Source organism: Anser cygnoides, chromosome Z (genome assembly GCF_040182565.1).
Source record: "Anser cygnoides isolate HZ-2024a breed goose chromosome Z, Taihu_goose_T2T_genome, whole genome shotgun sequence".
In the NCBI taxonomy this organism is placed as follows: Eukaryota; Metazoa; Chordata; class Aves; order Anseriformes; family Anatidae; genus Anser; species Anser cygnoides.
The window spans coordinates 81,613,081-81,638,228 of NC_089912.1; the positions used below are offsets into that span (position 1 = coordinate 81,613,081).

General features: G+C 39.4%; 1 protein-coding gene and 1 long non-coding RNA gene across 2 annotated transcripts in view; one reads left to right on the forward strand and one right to left on the reverse strand.

The window, feature by feature from the left end:
* Positions 1–17,826, reverse strand: part of PGM5 (phosphoglucomutase 5) — an 85,285-nt gene extending 67,459 nt beyond the window's left edge. The window contains exons 1-6 of the mRNA XM_048051707.2: positions 17,473–17,826; positions 9,372–9,534; positions 6,663–6,809; positions 4,121–4,246; positions 1,538–1,728; positions 483–637 (exon numbers count right to left, since the gene is read on the reverse strand). Coding sequence (XP_047907664.1) covers positions 483–637; positions 1,538–1,728; positions 4,121–4,246; positions 6,663–6,809; positions 9,372–9,534; positions 17,473–17,733 — 1,043 coding nt within the window. The 5' untranslated portion in view covers positions 17,734–17,826. The remainder of the gene's footprint in view (positions 1–482; positions 638–1,537; positions 1,729–4,120; positions 4,247–6,662; positions 6,810–9,371; positions 9,535–17,472) is intronic.
* Positions 17,475–24,409, forward strand: LOC106042943 (uncharacterized). Its single transcript, XR_007159324.2, has 4 exons — positions 17,475–17,613; positions 18,390–18,521; positions 21,372–21,549; positions 23,251–24,409. It is a non-coding gene; the product is annotated as an uncharacterized lncRNA (long non-coding RNA).
* Positions 24,410–25,148: the final 739 nt, after the last annotated feature.

Consider the following 25,148-nt stretch of genomic DNA (forward strand, 5'->3'; position numbering starts at 1 on the left):
AATCCTCTTAGGAGGAGATTTATAGAAAATATAGGCCTGGATGAGACTTGTTTAAAATCCATCTGCTAACAGAGGATGCACCTTCACCAGGGTTTTTTTGGAGCAGATTTGCCTTGTCAGAAATAGCTTAAGTATACTTTCAACTGGCCTTGATTAGGCTGTAAACCATTATTTATTAAGAAAAACAGTGAAGTTATTTGGAAAAGGAATAACTCAGTGTTCATACTTGCAGAAAGATTTTACCGATTTAGTTCCTTTTCACACTGTATTGAACTTTTTTCATCCAAGTAAAGGTTGGTAATATTAATCTAGGTAAGATCAAAACATCCTTGAAACTAGTTAAAACAATCAAGCACATAAAGGTTGTGAAAATTAGAAGCTTTAATCAAAAGACTTAATAATTTTGGTATTCCTATATAATACAAAACAGAGAGAGAACTAATGAAATGACCAAGGTGATAGAGATATATGTTTTGTCTTACTTGTCCAGGGCTGTGCTGGTGGGCATGCTCCTACCAAATCCTCGGACACCCATCTGACAGAAGTATGGAATGCAAGACAGATTGGCAGCAATAATTGCCAACGAATCAGATGCGTTAACAAAGAAACCATTTTGGCCAAGGATCATGTAGCGGTCCTGAAGAAGACAAGAGATACAAAAAAGCGTCTTAAATCTTACATTTTGGGGAAAGGTAATTTCTTTTCTTAGAACCACTGCAGATACAGTAAAAAAGGAACAGGTTCTGGGTTACCTGGATCCCTATTTGGGCAGAATAATTTATTGGCATTGTCCTGACAGCTTTACAGTTTCACTATCACAACATAATTCCCTCAAGCCCTACAAACAGAAGTTCCAAATCAGTCCCTAGCATCAGCCTCCTACATGATACTTTAGTAGGTCTGTTCCTGCCAGGGAATGCTTGTGTAGGAGAATCTTTCTGCCAATGTCACGCACTATACAGGGAGTAGGAGGGTATTTTGTGTATAAGGACAACAAAAAACAGCTTCTGTTCTTCACAGCCTTTTCATCATTCCCACATCCTGTCAGGTCAGAAAGCTGTTTCTGTAATACTTTGTTGTTAGGCTGATAATATGACATAAAAAAAAATAAAACAAACACTATTAAGTGCTTTATTTAGCTAAAAAACCTTCAGTTTGTGATGATAACCAAAACTGACTTCACTTAGTTACTTAGTTACTAGGTAACTGTGACAAGTCAATATTATCTGTATATGCTGCCTTTTCCCACCTGGGGAAGTTTTACACCAATACAGAAAAAAAAAAAAAAAAAGCCTAATATTTAAAGAATTCTCATTCCGGACTCACATCCTGTTCAGTTTGCAAACATCTGCAGGGTCAAATTACCCCATATGTGTCTGATTTATGAGTACAAATACTATAATCTTTGCTTGAAGGTATCACCACTCCATTTTGAGGACTTACTGAAAAGCAAATAAATTATACTTACATGTCCCATATCCGACCCCAGATAAAACAACAACTACATTGAAACCTCCAGATGAATTAAAATACTTACTCCATCAGCATCAAAAGCAGCTCCAAATCCATACTCTCCGCCTCTCATAGCCTCCAGCAAGGCAGTTGCATATGTTAAATTGGGATCAGGACGCTGTCCACCAAAATCCTCTAGAGGAACACAGTTTATGGCAGAATTTGCAGGAGCTCCTAATTCATCACACAGGATTCTTCTCACATAAGGTCCCATAACTGTAAAAACAGAAATCTGCCATGCAATCACAAGAGCATATGCTTGACATTTAAATTTTTCACAGTACCGTGGAGACTTGATACAAAACATACTTTCAGCAACTCTATACATCTGTCTTACCAACAGAAGACAGACTATTATTTCATATAAAAGTATGTGATTGTCCCCATAGTAAATGACCAATTGGCAAGTCAGCATCAAAAACACACTGCCCCACTAGTGGAAGTGAAAAAGTAATCACTGAAGGGTGAAAGATCAAAGTTTTATTTAGCTATTATTAGGGAAAGAAACTATCATATACATTTAGGGGTATTCCTTACTAAAATAAAAATGAGATGCTATTTTGGGTGTCCCAGAATGCAAGTAACAGTTTAACAAACATACTGGCAAAGAAAGTAAACAATAGGGGAATACAAATGGGGAATAAGCTCCTCAAAGGTTTCTAATTCTTATTGAAATTACAACAGATTTGTCCACCAATGAATTTTACCACATTTTTTCTACTCTCATGTAGAGAATAAATAAAAGTTTTCTTTCAACTAACTCCAAAATAACTCCTTTATTTTTTTACGATGTAGCCAAATAAGACCCCAGTTCACGCTATTATATCATAATTAGTATATGCAATACTGTGGACTATCCAAAAGAAACACCGAGTTTCATTTTGGAGCAGCTTTTTATTTCACCTAGATTCCCTATTAAAATCTCATGTCTTTTCTTAATTCCCTAGTAGGACTTACCTGATTTTACTTACTGAAAAAAGGATATAAATTTATATTCTTCAACCCATGAGTCTTCATCTTAAATAACTACAAGGAATATTTTATAACCTTTAATAGTAAATGTCTATCATTTCAGCCCAGAAATAAAAGGAACCTAAACACACATGCACCTCGAAATGCAGTCATTATCAAACTATATGAAACATTAGTCCATCCCACAATTAAAACTTTTGCTTCTATGGAGAAACTGTAACGTTAGTCGTGTCTGAAATCTACACTAGAGCATTCGATGGCTGAACAGACACTAACAACTGACTGAGCTCTCTGCATTCCTAGTGCAAGTGTGAACAGGTCACACAGAGGTAAAAAAACACAAGTGACTGCTTTCTCACTTGCTCTTGCTTCCTCTCTCTCCACACATTACACACATTACACATTATTGCAAGAAATTTGTGTTCAAGAAAATTTAGATGCCAGTTCCATAAATATACTATAAATGATGATTGAGGTTCTTATCAAGAGTAGACTCATGATAAATTATTCTTCTCTATGCCAATGTTAAACCAGCAGTGTCTACATGCACAAAAGCATATTCCAAAGCTGAAGAGCTAGTTTGTAACTCGCTCTTAGTTAGTTTGTAACTAACTCTCTTACAGTTTGTAACTCTATTATGGCTGGTGGTTCACTTTTGGCTAATGCACTTTATCCAGGAAGGCATTTTGGTGAGTTGCCACCAAAATATGACAAATCCCAACTCATTTGATAGATTGTTCCAGCGATTAACCACCATAACCCATAAACATGTGTGCTACATTTCATATTGAATTTGTCTGGCCTCAGATTTCTTCTGTTGATTCTTCTTGGTATTTTGGAAAGAGATAACTGGGTCATGATTTTGCTGAACAAAAATGAGAAAAAAAACCTCTCTGTTGCACAAACTTCTTGTATATGCTACTGCATGTGTACAGTGTATTTACAGTACAGCTACTTCTCCATCACGATACAAAGTCATAAAGTCCTTATCACCTTACCACCTTGTAAACAAAGTGAACAAACCTGGTCCTTTAAATTTCTTATGATTAATCAGTTTTTCTAACCCTTAGCCAGACCATGCATCTTTTTGGACACCGTTAGCACTTTTCAGTACTCTGCAATAGATGTGGGCATCAGAGCTCTACACACTATTTCAATTACATTCTCTCCAAAACTGTATGTGACACAAAGCATTCCCTTCCTTATTGCTCAGCCAACAATTTGAGGACTCTTGGGTGGAATTTATTCATGTTTAAATAATTTTATACCATTTACCCTTAGTAGAGACTGTCCTGCAACATCCTTGGTAACTACACACTGCAAATACTTCATCATCCTTTCATGGCAAGATTAGCTCATCCTGCTTGCTTCCAAATGCAGAAAAATAAAAATAAAATAAAATAAAATAAAAATTGGATACATATGCCTTCGATTCTTATCAAGAAATATCTACCCCCTCACCTAGTAAGGGGCCTAACCCATTGTTAAGATTGTCTTTGTTACTAGCCTAATGCTCAAATCCTGTCTTATTGCCCCAAGTTTTTCTAAAAAGTCTGACTATTATACACCATACCTTTATTGGTAAACCACTGCAGTGTACTCACAGTTTTGTCCTGACAGTAACTTAAATTCATACCTCCATTCATGGCATCAATCCTTATTTTAATCTGGTTGGGTCCAGTCAGCAAATTTCTGATTGCATTGAAGTCAAATATATTTCGAAGGAGATTGAGGTAGATATCCACAGAATCAACAATTTCCACTGGAAAAAATAAGGTTAAAGAAAAATTGTACAGTTCACATATGGGAACATGTCTCCCAGAACAGTTTCACAACCCATGCACCTGAACAATAATCGGAGCGTGCAACCTCTACATAATATGGATTTGCTCTGAAGTCCACAGAGGCAAAGTAAAAGATTTCTCCTGATTTCAGTGTGGCTTCCATTAGGCTTTAAGCCTTGCTCAGGTTAGCAGCTTTACCTGGTAAAGGACTGCAGAAGATGGAAGATGTCTGTGTGGATATAAAGTCACAGTTTCTATTATCTGACAGCAGTATCTGTATCACCCCATCCGGAGAGATGTACAGCCTATTCTTCTCATTTTTTTGGCACCTAGAAAATCTGTCTCCAGTTTGTCGTCAATTCACTACTATACTTTTGCATTTTATAACTTACTGACTCGGGAAAGTTAGGTTCAAACACAACATCTGTTTTTTTGCTAAGGTCTTGCTAATCTGAATTGTGAATTCATAAAGGCACAGAGATACAATTTTTCTAGTTCTGTCAGATGTAAAACAGATCAAACTAAAATGAATTAATGAAAGTAAGTCTGTCATAATCAAAGCAGTTATCAAGCACCTGTCAAAAGCCATGCTTTTCAGTCATCTTGGAACATATTACTTTTCCTAATTAAATTAAAAAGCATATGTTATACAAATGCCTTTTCATCTGGTTAAATGAATATCTTGAAATAATTTAGTTACAAGTTAAATTATTACTTAGAATATCAGCCAGTTTTCCTCAGAAACACTGACCTCACCCCACTGCTCTTCTTCAGCGTAACATGAAAATGACACAGATATTTTTGTGCCTAAGAAAAAAGCTTAGAATAGATTAGGAAAATACACTTGAACTGAGAAACAACCCCCCCCCCCCAAAAAAAAAAAAATCCCAAGGCTGAAAAGTAATCTGTAAAGCTTATTTGAAAAAGAGTCAATTCTGTGGTATAAAGTGACATTCTCAAAAATTCACTAAAAGACAGTTTTGTATATCTTCTTAGCCCTGCTCCTAATAAAGTATATGCAGGATCTAAGCTTCACACAAATGAACAAATGCCTCAACTTCAGTGGAACTGCTCACACATGTTAAGGTAAAGTGCATGCAAGATTAAAATCTAAAAATTATTTTAGTTCCTGCCAAATCCAACTGACTTATTCTCAGCTGTTTCAACATCTCTGTAGTCTTGATTTGCAGGAGTTAGTTCATACAACTGAGTAATGAGAAGTTTGAAATACATCAGATAAAATCTTAAAATACTTCTTAAATTATTTTCATTTTTTCTGCAACTTGATTTTGCATTCAGACCTGTGTAAATTGTATTTATTCATGTACCTGTAGGCCAATTGCAGGAGGGTTCTCTGGCAGCTATATTGTCCCAGAATGATGCATTCTGGGGAGAGATGATTGGGAAACAATTTTTCCTCAGAAGAAAATTCAATAAAATTGAAGTTATTTTTAATCTATTTTTATGCTACTTGTCAGGTATTTTGTTTTGTTTTTTTTTTTCAATTTTCATTTTGAAAAATACAATTTGGAGAGATTAAAATGCTGAAAAATCAAAATTCAGCGATCAAGTATGATTCTGGAGTGGTGTTAAGAGCTGAATTTTCTTTGCTTTTTGTTTGAAATAGAAGCCAAAAAGAACATGTTATTTTAAATGACAACAGAAACAAAACAAAACAAAACAAAAAACGTAATTTAAGATTTGTATTTAAATCACAAACTTCATCTATCAAAATGTACTTTCCCTCAGAAAATGTATTGTGGAAAACCAAGTGGCTTTAATTCTAGACCATCAAGAATGAGGAATAGTTCCCAAGGCCACACAGAAGTTTTACACTATTTGGAATATTCCTCTTCTGGAGTTCTTCCCTTGCTTTTGACTCCTTCAGGACAAAATGGCAGTGTTATCTCAATTTAAGTCAAGTGTAGCCATAAAATTGTTGACATGCTTAAAATTAAACATGTGCTTCGTGTTACTTCACATTTTAAGTTACTCCTTCTGTATCTCACAACTTTTCAGAAAGGAAGTATGAGCAAAGAATGAGTAAAGCAAGATTCTCACTAACTGTTCTGCCAATAAGACTTACATGAGCAAACTATACCTAGCCCAAAAATATGTTTTGTGTTTAACCATTAGCAGCCCTAAGCACATATATTCCACATAGGTATTTGACTAAATGGTAAGGCCCAACGCACTTGCAGTCCATGCCTTAGCTCCCTTGTGTGCAAGACAAATGGAACACTTACCTGTACTGCTTAATATTTTGAGAACTGGTAGTAGTAAAGCATTACAAAGAAATTAAATTTTGTTTAAATAGTTACCAACTATCATTCTGCAGCAACTCTAGTATCTAGAATAAACAAATGTAGCATGCATAAATGCCTATGTCTATACCTCGGAAAGGTTTGAATTTGTTCTCCAGATCAAACTCTTGTCTTCCTAAGCGAGATAAATCAACTCTGAGATCAGGACAAATTGCATATTCCTCCAAGGTTTTGCTGATTTGATAAATTTTATCTGAAACTGCATCTGGAGCAGGTCCTGTAAGAAAAGAGAACATGTTGTTTCATTTTTTATATTTTTTTTTCAAATTTTAAGATTTACAAAAAAAGTTTGCTACTTAAAAAAAAAAAAGTTTAAGAATGTATCAGCAGTATTGAAGAATAAGCCCCAAAAAAGAACACTGTAGTAAAATATGGTCATTTCTTACATTGTAACACATTTAACATATTTTTGGAAAAAAAAATACAATATGGAAATACAGTGTAATCTCACTCAATGCATTCATAAAACTTATTTAAGTCAATCATTACCCAGGGAAAAACAATTACAGCCAACTTTCCTTGGGTTTACTGCTCAAAGACTTTGACATTTTTTCTTCTACAACAGATCTCAACATATATATTAATGGAAAAACTGTCAGAAACAGTTTCTGGTATTTTGTAGGGTTTTTGCAAATGCATACCTGTGAAGCTGAGATAGTTTGGTGTTTCACTTAATTTCATTCAGCACAGATTATCATTAATAAATACTTTACAGATTAACAGAGTTATTTTCTTTCAGCTTCCCTCCAATGGCTTAATGAAATATATCTTTGTTAGAATTCAAAATAACTTTATCGCTTGACAGCAATTCTGACCTGGAACAGTTAGGTCATTGAAAAACAGAAATCACATCTTACTCATGCATTACTTTTATTACCAAATCCTGAAGATTGACTATATTTTACAAAATTTACTGACAATCTGATAAAAATTGTAGGCTTTATGTAGAAATTACCACCTAAGCTATGCTGTACGTAATACAAGATTTCAGTCAAAGTTACAACAGAAGACCATTCTGGCTTCTCTGACTCTTCTTCTCCTACACTTCCACTCTGAAAAAACGACTTCCTATATTCTCTTTTATGTTCACTCTCTCCTGATCCAATGTCTCAATCTTTTCACCACTAAATCCCCACCTCCTCTAGCAATGCTGCTGTATTCAATGAAGTTTTGCCACATGAATCACCTTGCCACATCTCAGATCCAGTTCATCAGATAGTCCAAGGCAATACAACAAGTAACAGTCACTTAACTCTTTACTTGGCTTAGAAAATGACTTCTTACTGGTCTATTCCAAAACTACCTGTAGGGTGAGGACAGGTTTAATTAGCTCTAGATCATCCTCAATGAATGGATATTTCATCTAGAAATATTTCCAGCTAAGGCAATCCCATAGTGTCACTCTGCATTCTCTCCTACAACTACAGAAATAAGCCTGTTTGCCCAGCCAGGATCTGCAAAATAGACTGCATGAGAACACTGAGCAACAGTAGCCTCCCCTAGGACCTTGTTGTGGTGCTCAACTATTCTCTGAGACAAATAGTCTTGCCTGGTGCTTAACCCACGTTTTCTCAATGACAAGTTAAACCAACTATTTCGCATTTTGTCCTTGCAGATTATCATAAATAATTGAACTCTGTGACCTGTGCTTGAGGAGCACAGGTATATATATTTATAAAGATTTAAATTTAAAGTTTAATAGCCTGTTTGAATTTTCTTTAAAAAGGCAAAATACACCACCAAAAAAAAATGCCCCACCAACTGCTACCTACTTATCAAACAGATTTTAGGTGGTACATGGTATTTTGAAGTTTACAGAGTGCTAAAACATCTAACAGTTTGGTTCTGGCGTGTTTGTGCTCTACCCCTGGCTTTCTCACTGTCTGCCCTTACATAGTCCCTTTAATCTCTCTAGGATTCAAGCCTGTTTTGTTTATAAAATCCCACTGATTTAACTATGCATGTTTTTCAGTCAAACAACAGACAAGGGAGAAGCACCCCCTTGTCAAGTCTTCCCAGCTTCAAAATAGGCAAGAAAACATTATTTTAAGGGCACTTCGAGATTTTCAAAAGGAACGCACTCTACGTTTATGAATTATACAAGGTGTCAGCAATTGTCACTGTGATGTTTTATGGGTGTGCACAGATCTACAACATAAAATATATACAATGTGTAACATAATTACGTGTGAACTTGCAGATTTCAGAAAATGAGACATCAGCTGTATACATAAATTACATTATTCAAGAGTGAGATTTTAACTATTTAACAATAGTGTTTAACAATAGTTAACTAAAGTGGTACAACTCTCCTTTGATAAATGCAGTTATTTTCTGGGTAAACATGAGAAGTTCTTTCTTCTATATAAGACATGTAAGTTATGCTGCTTATAGCACTTCTGAAATTAAACACTTTAAAGTAAGCCAAGACAAGCAATACAGAAATACAAGCAAAATGAAGTTCCTTCATAGGCATCTTTATAAAAGGAAGAAAATTGTTACAATGATCTGGCAGACCAAGTAAAATATAATAAAAATGGGATAGCAAAACTCCATAGTAGAAATCTTACCGATCTCACAAGGACTTTAATGAACACTTAATATTTATTGTACATATGCATGCAAACAAAGGCACTCCTACCCTTGAGAAAAAAAAAAAAAAGTGTTCTTTCTAGTTCTAACAGAATAACCAAAATCACTAACAGTTAAAATCAGTTGGACTGTATTTTCATCAAACTGAGATGCAATGTGGTAAACGCATTAATAAAAAAAGACCCACCTCCATTAGCAACCTCAAACTTGACTCCAAACTCTCCTCCAGGTCCCCCAGGACTGTGGCTAGCTGTTAGAATAATACCTCCAGCTGCTTTGATCTTTCGAATAATACATGAAACAGCAGGTGTGGATAAGATACCATTCTGCCCAATAACCAATCTGCCAATCTAGGTGAAAAAAGAAGTTAAAATATTCTGAATGGTACTAAATTCTTGAACATTAATAAACAAACACACACGCTATACACACACAGAGTATAGATGTATACAGTGGCTAAGATGGAAATATAAATTCCTGCTATGGAACCTATTCGCTTGCAGAAAAAAACACGTACACAGGTTGGTTGGATGCTACTCTGGAGTGTGAACAAATATTGTATCTTGTAGCCCCAGTGCAGCAAGCACGAGCATAGGCACAACAGTGATTTGCAAAGCTTCCAAGCACAGTACCGGGGCATGATCCTGTTATCAGACTTTTCAAGGTATCCCTATGAATCAGCAAAGACCCTCAAATATCAGTATAGTTTAGGGCTGACTGTGTGGATACAGTGTGTGCAGGGCTGGAGCTTCAACAAGCTAAGAGAGAACAGCAAGCAACTTGCCTTTCATGGAGGAGCCTTTCAGTGCAATCACAAGTATTGAACTTACTAAAACTTGTAATCTCTAAGTCACATCTCTGTAACCCAAATACCCTTGGATGTCCTGCCCCATAGGAAATACTATTTCTCCTTCAGTCATCGTTTACTCTTTGGCTACTCCAGATGAACAGGCTGCATTTCCCAGGGCAGAGCTGAGCAGAAGTTCTCACCATTCTTAAACTAAAAAAAAATGCTTTCAGGTGGTGTTATTAAACACTGACTCAATGTGTTTGGTATTATGTGCAGCTCTACTGTGTGGTTCCAATTTCAAAACCTTCCTTCATCACCTACACATACTACAGTTTCAACTCAACATAAATAAACTAGGAGCCAACTAGAAATTTACTTACAAAGAAATACCAAAAAGTTCTAGTTCCTGTGAAACATGCAAGTGAAAAAGCATTGATGAGAGGGGAAGGTTAATATTACAGATGAGAACTGAGGCAGCTCTATATAGAGCTTCAGAAGATACTGCAAAATATTTTTAATAGCCTCACGAAGACAAAGCAAACCAAACAAAAAAAAAACCATAAAACCACCTATTCTGTAACAGTTCAGGAAGGTTAAAAACAGAAACGGGGGGAAGGAGGGAAAGAGAGGGAGAATACCAAATCCTTCACATTCCCTACCTAAAAATAGGGAGTTCAACCTCAGATTTTTTTTTCTACTTTAAGGGAGATTTTATGGCTTTACAGTCTGTGTGGAAAAGCAACAGCACATGAGATGTCACTACCTGCCTCCTCTGTAGAAATACTTGTTCCTTATATAGATGATCTTCTGGGTCCAGCAGTTGTGTGAGGCCTTTAACAGTTATTTAGAGGTGGGATTACAAATAGTTTCAGAAAAGCAAAGGATAGACAATTTATTAAGCCTGTTACTGTCAACCATTTTAACAAAAAAGAAAGACTTCCAAATGGAAACAATCAACTTCTGAAATGAAAAACTAATTGTTGTTTTTTCTAACTCTCACAAAACACAGAACTATGGTTAGCTATTTCTCCTTCACCGACAATGACAAGACCTGTTTTCAAATTAAAAATATATACATATTCAGAACAACATATTCTATTAACTGAGGTTTCCATCTCAAGATCTGGTGCCAGGATGATGTGTTTATCCACCCTGATCTCTTTTCACAGTTTTTGCAGATAACTTTGATGCCTTGGGATCTTTTTGCTAGAAAACAGAAAAGCTATCTAAATCATAAGTAAAGTTCATTGAAAACTTTCAGGGTTCATTTGATTTACTGTTGCTACTACTAGGAAAATGTTTTGTCTCACTGCCTTTTTTTCTCCACGGTAGGGGCAATTATGAAGGAAATGATAAGAAATAAATATAAGAAACCAAAAATTGTGGTTTCTCATTATTCTACCTTAATTATAATATTTTCCAGGGAAATATGTATGCTTTGGGGGAAAAATTATGCAAATAACAAAATTGACATTTTGTTTCAACAGATGTTTTTTTCTAAGTCGTTGCTCCATTGGCATGGTCAATTGGTCAGGGTTGGGCATATGCATGGTTAACACATGTACCAGATGGCTGAACCTCATTTCTGCTCAGTTCAGTGTTCAGTTTGAACAATTTTATTTCTTATTCAAGACTAATAATATGGTTTCATTAGCCTAAGATTGAATGATTAAGAACAATAGTGTCTTCCTATTTGCAGAACCTGAGGCCAACATTTGATTATTTGTGGAAGAACAAAACACAGTAGTGATTAGTTTTCCCTGAAGAACAGATTAAATGTTATGCTAGTGCCCTGTGACAGCATTTGCTCCTGGAAGACTCTGTATTGCTTTCTGGCTCTCTGTCTCTCCGGCCTTCCCACTCTTGCTTCTCCCTGAAGGTAAAACTAAGCAGTAATTTACAGTACATGTGTTTGTCAATCTCTCAATTTATCACAATTTACAAATCTTAGGAGCAACAATAAAGGCATCTTTCTTCCGCTTCTATCCCCAAGCTTAGTGAAGTGGCTGATTAAATGTTATTTCACTGATTACAGAACAAAACTAGTATCTTTCTTAGTAACTAGACAACTTGGCATGCATGTAATGTTATTGCCATCTTTTACAGCTACTTTAAATCTCCTAATGTTACATTTGCACTTCCTTTATTCAACTGTTTTGAATACTAAACTACTTCAAAAATACCTTATATACAACGCTACTTGTTACTGCAGAAATGTAATTCCTACGTTGTGGAACAAGGAAAACTTTTTTTTATAAAGCAGAAGTGTTTCCAGTTGTTGTGGGCTGACTTTTGACAAGACTCACTTTTGCCTCAGAAAACACATACGGTAAAACACCTTCAAAACTCCTCCAGGAGGGGCACTGAAATCACTAGCAGTTCAAGCACATGCCTTGAGGCACTTTCAGAATCAAGTTCAAGAAAGAAAACTTTCAATTAGCCGCATTACTTACTGTTTTATTTATACCAGTGCCATGTAAGTAATTAGAAAGAGAAATACAGACTTTTTTCAAATTATTTTGAATTTGAATGTGTCCTTTTATGGGTTCTTTTCAGTCCATGAAGAAGTTTTTGGACAAGATGCCATTTCTTCCAAGACTGTTGTGTTAGTACTGTCATTTAACCATTATTGCCAATTGTACCGAAGCTTTAGAAAAAACACAGAACATTAGTTAACAGGCTTTAACAAACATTCTTCCAGCCTATACCATGTACATTTATTATGAGAAGGAAAGCATAATGAAAATAAACATTGAAAAAAATGTTTTGAACATTTTCTCTCCCTTTTTTAAACTATGAAGCATGTAGAACACTAGAGCAATGACTCAATCTTCCAAATACAGCTGTCAGAAATGGGTGCCAACTCTTAGAACAGAATTGTATATGGGTAAACAAAAGGACAAGAATTATATTTTGCAAAATGCTTGAAAACAACAGAGCTGAATCTATCTTGATGTATTCAAGTACAAATACATTTATATTTGAAAATAGGGTATATCATGAATTCTTCTGTACTTCTAAGCAAGGTTTAGATTTGTGCTTTCAAGCACACAGAAACTACTGTTTTGAAGTAAGCAAAATATGTAGAGTATTCAGAATACACAAATTACCTGGCATTCTCTCTTCACTGTACCTCCATTTTTTCCTGTTCAACACAAACCATCTTTCCCATTTTTCTGGATGCCCCAAATTAATATGAACAGGACTACTTTGCTTTCCCTTCAACATTTGTCACAAGGTTATTGGGTGTATTCTAATTAGAAATGTTATTCATTACACCAATTTCCATACTGTAAAAATACTGTAATATTTAGTATTCTAAATTAAGGATGAAAGTGAAATTGTATGTTATAGCACACAGATATTTTGTTTGTAGTGACTGTTGCAAAGAGCTTTGCTCTATGTGAAGGTCTTCAGTGTTTCTGTGAAAATCCCTGAAGACACTCCTTATAAGTGTACACATCTTCCTCTCTTCTCTTCATTTTGGTGGCAGGAATGCACAGCCTCATCCACTCTTGGCCCAGTTGCTGTTCATTTTGTCTCTGAATCAAATATTAAACTGACATCTAATTAATTTTAAGTAATGAACTCTCAGATTTACAGACTTCACACAATCTGGGCTAGAACAGAAATGAAATAGTGTCCGTATACTGACTCACAATTAAAGTTCCAGTAATATCCTTCTGAAAATCTTGGACAGTTTCATAGCACGGAAAGACTATCTTTGGAATTCAAAAACTTGCATGGCTACAAGATCACAGGCATGTAATGGCTCTTCTAATACTGTGCCCCACGCCACATTCTATTTTGTCACTCTGCTTTTAGTAGCAACGGCAGCAACAAAGACCATGATCCTCAGCAAACTCGAACGGCCAAAAGAATAGTCGCCCTAGCAAGTACTTTAAAAGAACATTTTTATGCAATATCACCATGTGCAGCTGTGCATTTGCAGACAATTCAGTAGATCAACATTCAGTCACTTAATGCTTTTTTATTATTATTTTTTCCAGTAATCTCTCCCTCACATGCCGCAGTCAATTAAACTTGAAAGAATATAAGAGAGTAGATTATATCTTAAACAGCATGGGGCAATGCCGTCCGATCTTCCACTATGATATCTTAATGATAACTGACTGTAAGGCTCAACAAAGAAGCAAATATGTCAGTCATACAGGTGCAGGAAGGAAAGGCGAGATTTGCACGGAAGACCATGGAAAATAAAAACAACATGATATTATAAAGACAACTGGAAAATTCTTTGCCATCTCAAACCTTTACAGCATTATTATCAGTACTCAGTGATTCCTCTGGGATGTTGCTATGACTTTCCACAGACAAAGTATGATCATCAATTCATCTGCTTCTGATCAGACCCTGACATAATTGTTTCTCATTTAAATTTATCCTAAATTATGCATCAAAAATAAAGTGCCACATCCAGCTGATGGGTCTAATGGAATACTTGCATTGAATTTGTAGTGGAACTGTGTTACGTGTCATGGAGTTTTCTGCCTCAGTTCTTTCTGTTAAGATACACGGACACTGCTACTGACAGGACACAGGTGAAAAGGAAGATAGAGCTTCAGATATTCTCCTACCATCTCACTTTGCAAAAGTGGCTACTGCAAACTGGAATAGGACAGGACCTGTCTGGCTTTCTTTACACTCCCTCACGCTCCCGTGACGTGCAGTCCCTTAGCTAAATGAGTTTGCTACAAACCCATCCGTGCACTCCATCAAAGGGTGACCACTTCCAGCTAGCCTGTACCCATTTTTCTGAACAGAAAGATGCAGTGAACCATGTGCAGACTACAGTTGCATGGCACGGACCACCCTGTAGCTGTTGCCAACAGCAGAAGCCTCCACAAGCTGCAGCTGTGGAGTGTATACCTGCAACCCCAACTTGGAGGGTGAGAGCAGGAGGGACCGCTGATGACAGGAAGGCAGGGCAAGCAGTGGCAGCTGACTGGGCAGGGGGCCTCAGCTCATTCCTTGTCCTGGGGCCGATGCCAACTGTGCTCGGCTGCTAACACAGGGAGAATGCGGGGTGAGTCACCGAATTAGAACAAGGGGAACCTAGTGACTCTAAAGGGCAATACTTTTACAGTTGATAACAGAAAATCCCCTTTATTTTTATACTCAGCAGGCACAATTAACCATACGACTCAGTACATGTCTTGCAGGACAGAGAATCAGGTTCAGTTTCTGAGCACTATTTGGCCATCACCCTACTGGAATTCTGCTGCAGGTAAAGGTTTTAAGTGCAGCTTCAAGGCTTCCACACTTTTCATATCATCCCGTCTATGCCAGCTCACTTTTTTTCCCCTTGTGATATTGGCCACACTCCTTTTAGTGACATTCACCTCGCCCAAAGGGAAAGATATTTGCCCTCAGGAGTATTCCCTTTCTCTTCCCCCACCCAGTTACACAGCACAGCACTGAACAATGGCTTCAGGGACATTCAGATAATTTCCCAGCTGTCACATTTTAACAGTCACAGAATAAAATGTGCAATTAGTATTCACTGGGGAAAAGAAAAAGAAAGTGAGGCTTATGGACTTAACAGTGTGCTGTAGAGAGACGAGGAAGAGGGTGCACAAGGTGGGGATGGTAGAGAAGGGATGGAGCACATGGAAACAGGAAGACTTTTCAGTGTCAGTGTCACCCCACCAGCCAGCCTCCTGAATCTCTAAAACTGTATCATTAGTAAGAGTATCATGCTTTAATTCACATATTTGTGGGAACTGTTGAGCACAAAAACTTTGTTTATTGGCTTCAGAAAATAGTCAGGAGAAACTGTTTCCAAGAAAGTTGCAGTAACTTAAGAAAAGAGGAAGCACTATTACAGCAAAGTGCCAGCAATCTGTCAAATTGGAAACCTCCTGAGGTCAAAAAGGCTTAATCTGCAGGCGAATGGGGAATGTGACAGGAGAAGTTGGAAGGAGGCAAGCTGACAGGAAAATTAGCCAGGAAGGAGTCTGGAATACAGCACAGTCTGGCTGAGAACCCCCTGCTCTCCTAAGCCCTCAACTTCTTGCCTCCCTCAGCACCTCAGTCCTTGTGGTCACCTTGCAGCCCTAACTCACACTGCCCACACAAGGGACACGCACGACCTCAGGACGGGCAAAGCAGCTCTCGCTGCAGGGCTGCCGCTTTAGCTTTCACTGTGCTTTATCCTGCCCTGTCAGCAGACAGTTCCAGCGGCTTCCCTCACTGAGCCAGCTGGAAGAGGGGCCAGGGGAAAGGGCTCCTCTGGGCCTCCCATGGGGCTCCCAGCAGCAAGTTGCGGCACCCTGCTGCTCCCCACAGCCGGTGCTCGCTCCCCGTGCCGCACATCCTGGCGGGTGCCCCGAGAGCCTTCCTCGTGCCCGGTGCCACTGAGACTCCGTCCCGTGCCAAGCCCTGCGTGAACAGCGAGTTTACACAGGCACCTGGTACGCAAGGCAGGCAGGCTCCCTGAAACCTCAGGTGCTGCTCAGCGTGTGTTTGGTAGCATTGGACTGGTGCGACCGCAATTTTGGGATAAATTAAAACTGCTCGTTGTTTGCAACGGGCTGGCTAAACCACACAGCTCGTACTTGACAGTAATGAGAAGGAAAGATTCAGACACACGGAAATTTGCTTTGAAGTTGAAGGACATTCTGGTTATGAAATTGGACTGAATGTAAAGAACTTTGGGGAAATTAAAAAAAAAAATCAAGTCAATTCACTAATAAAAATGTGATAAAATTGTATTGCTTCTTTTGCAAGACCTGAAGAATCAAATTAGCCATCCTAACGAAGAGACAGCAGTCTCAACTCTGCTTTAAAGTGAAAACTTCGAGCCTACGTTAGCTGGTATTTCCAGCTAGAAAGCTGGAAATACGTACAAATAGACACATAAGTGTGTGCTATCAGAAGATATAGGTTCTCTTACTATTTTTTATTTTCAAAATTGAACAAAAGAAACCTGTAAGCCATCTGATCAGAGTTATCTGTCACTGTTGTCTTCTTGTATTTCATAATTTGTTCATTTGGTGAACAGGGAAGAACAATTTTTCCTAAGGTGCAGCCAAGGTGCTGTATTTCTCCTGTTTCGACAATATTTTCCCTTTATGTCTTTAAAAGACCATGAGTACACGCTTGACACCTTCGTTTCCCACACACTTATTTCTAATTCCGCCACATTTCTCTGCCGCGGGGTCAAACGCGCTTTCCAGCTCCCGCTCCTGCCCCATGAGGGGCGAGGCGTGAAGCGAGGCGGCGGGGCCGGCAGCCCCTCGGGGCTCTCAGGGACACCTCGGCTACACCCGGGGGCACCACAGCCTAAGGGGCGGCGGGGCCGGCACAGCCCGGGGGCGAACCGCGCCGAGCCGCCTGAGGGGCGAGCCCGAGCCCTGAGGGGCGCCGAGGCGTGAGGCGGCGGGCGGCCGTTGGCGGGGCGGGAAGGGCCGCGGGCGGGCAGCCGCCGCCCTGAGGGGGCGCCGCGAGGGCGGCGGGGGGGGCTCGCTGGTCTTACCCCGTTGGCCGCCGCCATCTGGACGACGATCTCGATGGCCGCCCGGCTGAAGTACCTGCCGTCGCTGCCCACCACCATGGTGCAGCCCTGGCGGTCGCGGAGGTCGACGGAGGAGAGGAGGCTCTGCACGAAGTTGGGCAGGTAGTTGCGCTGGCTCTCGAAGAGCCCCGTGGGGCGCCGCAGCCCCCCGCCGCCCGTCGGCCGCTGGTCCTCGTAGGGCGCCGTCTGCACGGTCAGCACCGGGATGGGGGTCCTCTCCATGGCGGCGCCCCGCCGCCGCCCGCCCGGCTGTGGCTCGGCTGGCGAGCGGCAGCCTCTGGCGGCCGGGCTGGCTGGCTGGACGGCGGCGGGGCGGCGGCGGGCGGTGCCGCCCCCCCCCCCCCCCCCCGGCCGCCGCGGGGTCGGGCTCCCTCACGGCCGGCCCCCCGGGACGGAGGCGGGCTCGGGGCCCCCGCGGCACCTCTGCCGTCGGCCAAAAATAGCCCTGCAAGGCGAAGCCGAGCGCCGCCGCCTCCTGCCAGGGCTGTAACTGGAGGCTGGGGGCAGAGGGGCGGACAGCGCGGCACACTTGCGCGGGGGGATCACGCTCTGTCAGCGCCGCAGCCGGCCCCGGCAGGCACGTATGGTCCCGGGAGGCACTATCGGCAGCCGGCCGTGCCGTCCCCGAGGGAGCGCAGCCCCGCTCCGGGTGCCAGAAACACCTGCATCTGACCCCGAGTCCGCTCCCTCGCTGGAGGTGGTGGTGCCCCGTTTTGCGGGCGAGAAAAGAGAGGAGCAAGGAATTAACGCATAAACACCGTCTTTCACTACAGAGCCTGAAGTGAGGCGAAGGGATTTTTTCCCCGTGTTGCTCACAAGCAAGCTTCTTGGATAATAAGCAGGCTCACAGAGGGGTTTTCTTTTGTTTGTTTTCACAGCAGGAGTTGAGTACCACAGAAAGGGTCTAGTCTGACAGAAGGATAACCGAACATGCAAGTTTCCATCCAGGTGTCTTTCCTGTGAGGCTAAGCATCCCTCTGAAACAGTCTTTCACTTCGAAAAAATGTCAGGTATTATGTATTTCCTAGGGATGTTCATTGACTCAGTCCATTCACGTCAGTGTTCATTCTGCTTAAAATAAACGCAGAGGTGCTAGCACTATTGCAGGGATGTCTGACATTTCCCAGTATAAAAGCAGTGTTTACAGATGCTTATGGCTGTCAAACATCAGCTGAAATTTTCCATCCAAATGCTTGCTTCACACTAGGTCCACACAACAGTGTTGTGTGTGTGTGTGTGTTTTGTTTTGTTTTGTTTTTTCTTGCCAGGGCAGCTCTGTTGGCTGGAGAACTGGAAAAAAAAAAAAAAAAAAGGCATGCAACCTAAATGTCATTCTTGTGCTTATGAAATCCCTGAATAAGTGCACCTGAGCAGATAAAAAAATTTGTAGTTCACTGGGTTCTCTTTCGTGGAAGCATTCTCAAGGTCTCCGCTAAAGAGGCTGCTCAGAAACTGCTCAGAAACTTGATGGAGTGTCAAGGCTCAACAAGACATGTTAGCAGCATTACAAGAGGTGACCAGGCAAACAAGGAGTAAAATGCTTCTGTCTATTACATAGTCTAAGTGCTCATGAAGCAAGACTCATGAGAGTAAGACTCTCAGTGAGACTCACCTGATGAATGGTAACCACAGTAACTCAGTCATGCTTTTGAGCCGTCTCTGCAGACCTCTTGGTGGTTCGGACAGACTATGTATGGCATTTTTAAAATGATTGTCTACTACTCATCCACCCCATTGTGAGTGACCACCACCTTCACAGCAGAATGCTACCCATGCCACAGTAGGCAAGGCCTAACAGTTTAAATAAACTTGCCCGCTGAAGCAGGTAGGAATTTTAGTTCTCTTGAAGGGTCACTTACATTCTGGCAGAGGGCCAGTACTGCAGAACAGATAGAAAGAAGCAGTAATCTGTTCCCTGTTAGATCTCCTAGAGCTTATGTACTATGGTCTATAGTAGAGCTATGTCAGCAAAGCCATTGTTGCAGGGATCTCTCTGTTTAGATGAGCCCACATGCTGGCCTTTTTGTGACAGTGGACGATTTAATAGATAAATCACTTCTGAAAAGGAAGAAGGAGAAAATGTTTTTCCTTAAGAAAAGTCCTAAACTTACCAGTGTTTGAGAAATTCTAGTGCTCCTATGCTCTGAACAACAGTAGAAGTGGGGTAATAATATAATATTTCCAGAAGGTCATCTATGTGTTTAAGCCTGTGAACTAGGTTGATGGTTGGTTGGTTGTTTTTTTGTTTGTGTGTTTGTTTGTTTGTTTTGAATTCAGAAATCAATGGAAGAAAAACTAGAAGAAAAGTAAATCTATCCAGTATTTCTTAGAAATATCAATTCTGCAGAAATTAGTGACATTTATGGCTGTCTGTTCCAATCAGAATGCATGTTAAATAGCAAAAGGAAAGTATAGAAATGCCAGTTCTCACGCTCCTAATGCAAACAAGGCACAGTTATAGATGAGGTGGTTACACCTTAAATAATTTTGGGCATTACCAGTAATGCAGCCACAATATATAGGCTGCAATAGTGAAAACTGAAATTGAATCAGGTAACTGACACTGACTACAGCAACAATTCAAAGAGGAAACAGCAACAAAGGTAGAAAGCCTTAGAAACAATGGATGATAAGTTCCAAATACCAAATAAAGGAATACACAGGATCAAAGTAAGAAGCAAAGTACTAGTCTTCAAAACAGGGAAATGACTGGACATTTTGTACTTGTAGGGGAAATGCATTCAGCGTTTGGAAAAAAAAAATACATCAGTTTGGAGAATGCCACAAACACTGAAATTCCCAGAATATACATGTTTTAGAGGCACTGATAGTGACAGTTTTCCAGAAGTGTTTGTTTTCAGCCATTTCCTCTACATAAACAATGTTGAAAAGTAAAGAAAAATAGTGTTTTGGAGTTTTTTTTCAGGTATCACCTTGACATTGGCTCTACCAGGAGTATAATGGATTATAAAGAGCACTGTAAATTTTTTAATTCATAGTCAGTCTTTCCTAGAAAAGTATCTCCAGGCAAAAGTCTTCATGATCCCTCTTTTACTGTGATTCCTTTAATAATTTGCAGAACTCGAGTTCCCAAAGTCATACTATTTCCTGAGAAGCTCAGTTGTTGTTGTTATTGTTGTTTCAATTAAAAACTCACCAGCCTAGAGAACTAGAGAATGTATAGAACTAGAGAACATTCTAGTACAAGAACTGCGTAAAAGGAACCTTTTTTTTTTTTTAATAAGTTCCCAATTTTTCAAGCACCTGGATTAGCATTACATTGATGTATTTATACCTGGGAAAGCTCTTCAAATTCTCTTTTATAGCAATGTGAGTCCCACAAGTGGCTCTGCTCTCAGCAAATTTCATTCAAAAGTGGAGGTCTCTGTAAATGGCCTCTATTGCAGTACATTAAGTGGTTACTGCTATGTATCTCTTAACAAAGGAACAACTATCAATATGGGATGATATTAAAACCTTGGAATGCCTTCAAAGAAAACAACAGCTAAATATATTCTTAGAATTACCATAGTGTGTTGTGATTTAGTCTTTAAATGGTGGTAAAATGAAAAACAACTTAAAGGAGTGATAGAATACATGCTCAATTTGCTCCGTTTCCAAGTAAAACAATTAGCTTTCTGACTGCCAACTTTGCAGGCTAGCTTTGGCATACATTATCCAGCTCAGGAGTATTTTCAACCTTTATTTTGATTAACGCTTGTTAATTTCTGGGCCTTATAATGTTTACAATAACTCACTTGTGTTCTGCGATTGAATGAGTCAATGTTGTAAGAGACATAATTTTTACATTTTGTTATTTTTTTCCAGCATTGTACTGATGTCTGTTCTTGTGCCTTTAGCTCCAATTTTTTCATCCACTGAGCTGGACACTGGGTTCTTGTCTGATTGACTCACAGGAAAGAAATCACTCCCACAGAAGTCCTCTGTAGCCATTTAATTACTTCTGCCTCAGTGGCCTGGTGACCGTAAGTGTCCCCTCTGCAAGACAACAGAAACTGCAAAGGGATCTGCTTAAAGGTTGGTTAAAGAAGCCCAGCCCAGATGTGATTTGATGCAAATATACAAAAAATTGCTATGGACCTGAAGCTTATTTCCCGTTAAAGAAAAATATTCTTTTTTATTGCCTTGCAAACGCTGCCTCAGCAGCAGAACTATGTTAATACCATTAGCTAACAAGTTTTGCTCCTCAATTTGCATTACTAGTCGTAATTCAGTGCTAGGATACCTGAGTTTTGGATAGAAACATACTTTTACAACAGTTCCGTGCAGTACATGCTTGTGATAGAAATGCAGATAGATACTCAAAATTAAGCCATGCACCAAGGTGCCATATTTTGCATTTCAAATTCTCATTCTGGCATGCAACTGGATTTTCCAATTACTGTTAAAGTGCAGTGATCATTTGAAGAACAGCATACAGTTTTCTCATTATCAAATGAAAATTGCTAATCTGACCTATAAAAAAAAAAGCATTTTGCAGAAAAGTCATCATAAAATGTTGGCACATCAAAATCAAAACATAGAAAGAAAATAGCTAATTCCAATCTATGTACTGTTTTGCAAATAAAAGCAAAAACAATTTTTAAAACACACTGCTTCCAGATGAGGCATTTTCTACTTGTGAGTACTTCATTTTCTCTGGCTTTAATGACCTTGTTTCAAAATGTAAATCACTTTGGAGTTAAAAAAAAATAAAAGAGAAAATCAAAATGAAAGATTTTTAAGTAGCTTGAGCTGTCCTTTCTTTCACACCAAAAGATGAAAATGAGTTCACAAATGAAAGATTTTCTATGTAAGCCCTGCTATAAACTGTTTAGAAAAGGTCAAAAAGTGTATTTTTATACACTTGTAGGAAAATGAGTTCCCTTGTAGCAGGGCTTTATTGAGAAATAGTATTAATAATAATGTGGATATCACAACTCAGAGAGGCTGTTTTCTGGAAATTACTCTTAATCACCGGAAAAGGCTATATTTCACCACAGCTGTAAGCTTCTAATTATTATGAAACAGGGCTATTGTTCTAAGGGACATTTTCACACAAACTCACATGCAAATTGATTTACAGAGTCCACACAGCAAAAGTTCCCTAAAAAAATGATTCTCATAATTGGCAACTAGTTTACTGCTATGTCAGCAACTCACAATGTTGCATAGATTAGGTATGACTTAAAAAATTGCCCATCACTAAGCATCAAATTAGGAAAAACAAGGAAGGAAGGGAGTGAGGAAGGAAGATCACTGATCATTAACCTAACAGAGAAAGCAACATTTGTAAAAATAACATCCCCTCAAATGCGGAAAGTTTATTTAAATATTTTTGTGCATAACTGAGAAAATCGGGATAAGTATCCATTTCAAAACTATAACAATATGCCTACTCAAATTAGTGCTTTCAATTCTCTGGGTATCTTGGCATCACTAGCAATTTTTCTTTTTCCAGTGCTATGAACAGACCAGTCAGTTATTCTTATTTTCAATAAGTAAATCCATAAACACTCAGGCATGCACATTGAGTTCTAGTCCACAAGGCATGGAAAGGTAAGGGCATTTACCCATTCAGCCCTTGCTAGTCTGGGGAAGAGGCAGAACCTGAATGTGGGCCCAAGCAACTGTCTTTGTCCCCACTCTAGTCCTGCCACAGCTCACCAGCTCCATTGCTGCCAGGACTGGAGCAAGCAGGGGAAGCAGCTGAAACTAATTCTCCTATCGCCTTAACAGGGACTTGGAATGTGACTCACCAGCATGGGAAAGGAAACAAAATACAATGCCTGGGAGTTGAAGTAAGCCTTCTTCAGTCCTGCAAGGGGATATGCAAAGCTTCTATGTATGTATTGCCATTCTATGCATGTATTGCAAGAACACCATTATACTTACTTACACAGCCTTCTTAGGTCATCAACTGTTATGCACTCCCTGTACATTAAAAGAATTAAAATATATTCAAGTCTTGGTCTGCATGCTAGGTTTGCTGTCTAGTCCAAAACAAGTGCTGCCGTACAGCGGCTTTGGCTGGATGTCTGAAATAAGGATGTAGTGGATACGTTTCTGCACAAATTACAGCTTCTCATTAGGCAGCCTGGCTGGGTTCATACAGCCTGGGAAAAGGGGTGGAATAAATGCTGTGTTGATAATAAGACTGTAAGTAATGTACAATTCAAGTTTTTCTCAGTATTGTTCAATAACTCCTGTTTAACAGCTGCTAGATTCAATCATTCAAGTAAGCTCTAAAATGTGTATAACTCTGTGCACACACTAGCTACCAACATTGGGAATCTGGACATCTGCAGAGGACATCTTCTGGGAACATTTCAGTATTCTTAACTTGAGTTCATGCTAGGGTTTATGTAGAGATGTGAGATTATTCTTCTCTGTGTGGGAATTAAAAATGAATGAATACCAAAAAACTCAGCATGGAATAATGAACCATCAACCTATACAATGTTAATTCCTGTCCTTTAATTAAATACAGATTGGGAAGTCACTTGATTCAAGGGTAGAGAGAGCTGGGATGGGGATGGGGAAGGGAAAGGCTAGGGACAAGAAAGATCTGTGCAGAACAGTTGTCTCCTTCTTACCAGCAGGAAAAGGCACTTGGGAGAGGGCACTGTGCAGTACGAGTCCCTCCTACTACCCCATAAAAATGCTTCGGGGCAGTCAGTGCCCAGAATGAACAATGCACATTGTTCATTCAATGATGTGATGATGTGTGCATTGAACAATGCACACATGCAAAACAAAAAGGACTTCCGACATGGATCTTCTGGAAGTTATTCACAGAATCTGGAAATGTATTTAAGCCATCTAAAACACTAATATTATCAAATGTTAACATTTTGTAATTACCTAATTAAATTCTTGTTCAGGAGGTGACAGATTCTCTGAGTCCAGCAGAAACTCTTCCTATATTTGTTTCTGTAGGAATATGTCTTTTCCTTCTGGAAGTGCTTAATATAGAGCAATGCTTCATACTCTTAGTTTTGCCCACTGTTAAGAGATTTGTAGTCTTTCTAACACAAATAAGTAAGTTAATTAATCCTTCTACATGTAAGATTACATGTGCAATCACCACAATCTTGTTGGCCTGTGTGGTAAAGATCGTTATATTCTGTTTAAGAAACTGTTTGTGTTGCCAAGTAAGCAACATGCCGTCAAGTCCTGATTTAGCAAGAGCTTACTCCGTATATGCTGTGGAAGCCTTCCACTTCCATTTATGGCTATTTACCATTTGTGACACAAGTTAAGAGTGAAAACTTCATGCATATGATTGACATTCTGGCAGGTGACATTCAAAGAATAAAGCACAACCTGCAAACTGCTCCGACTGCAAAAGACCTGCAGATTTCAGGTCTGATGTTCCGAGGCGCAAGAAATAGGTACTACCACTGCAGCCAATGAGAATGACACGAGACCAGGCTGTTATGCTGTGACATCATGTTCTATAACTGTTACCGAATAATCCTCACAGATACTGCCAACTGAATGGCCTCTTCACCATCGTTTCCCACTTTTGCATTTCAGAAACCTGGCAGATAAATTGCTTCATGGCCCAGAGTTTGCTCCTTACAAGCTAGCATATCCGCTATGTATGTTGATGCTTTCCAATGGAATTGCTGAGT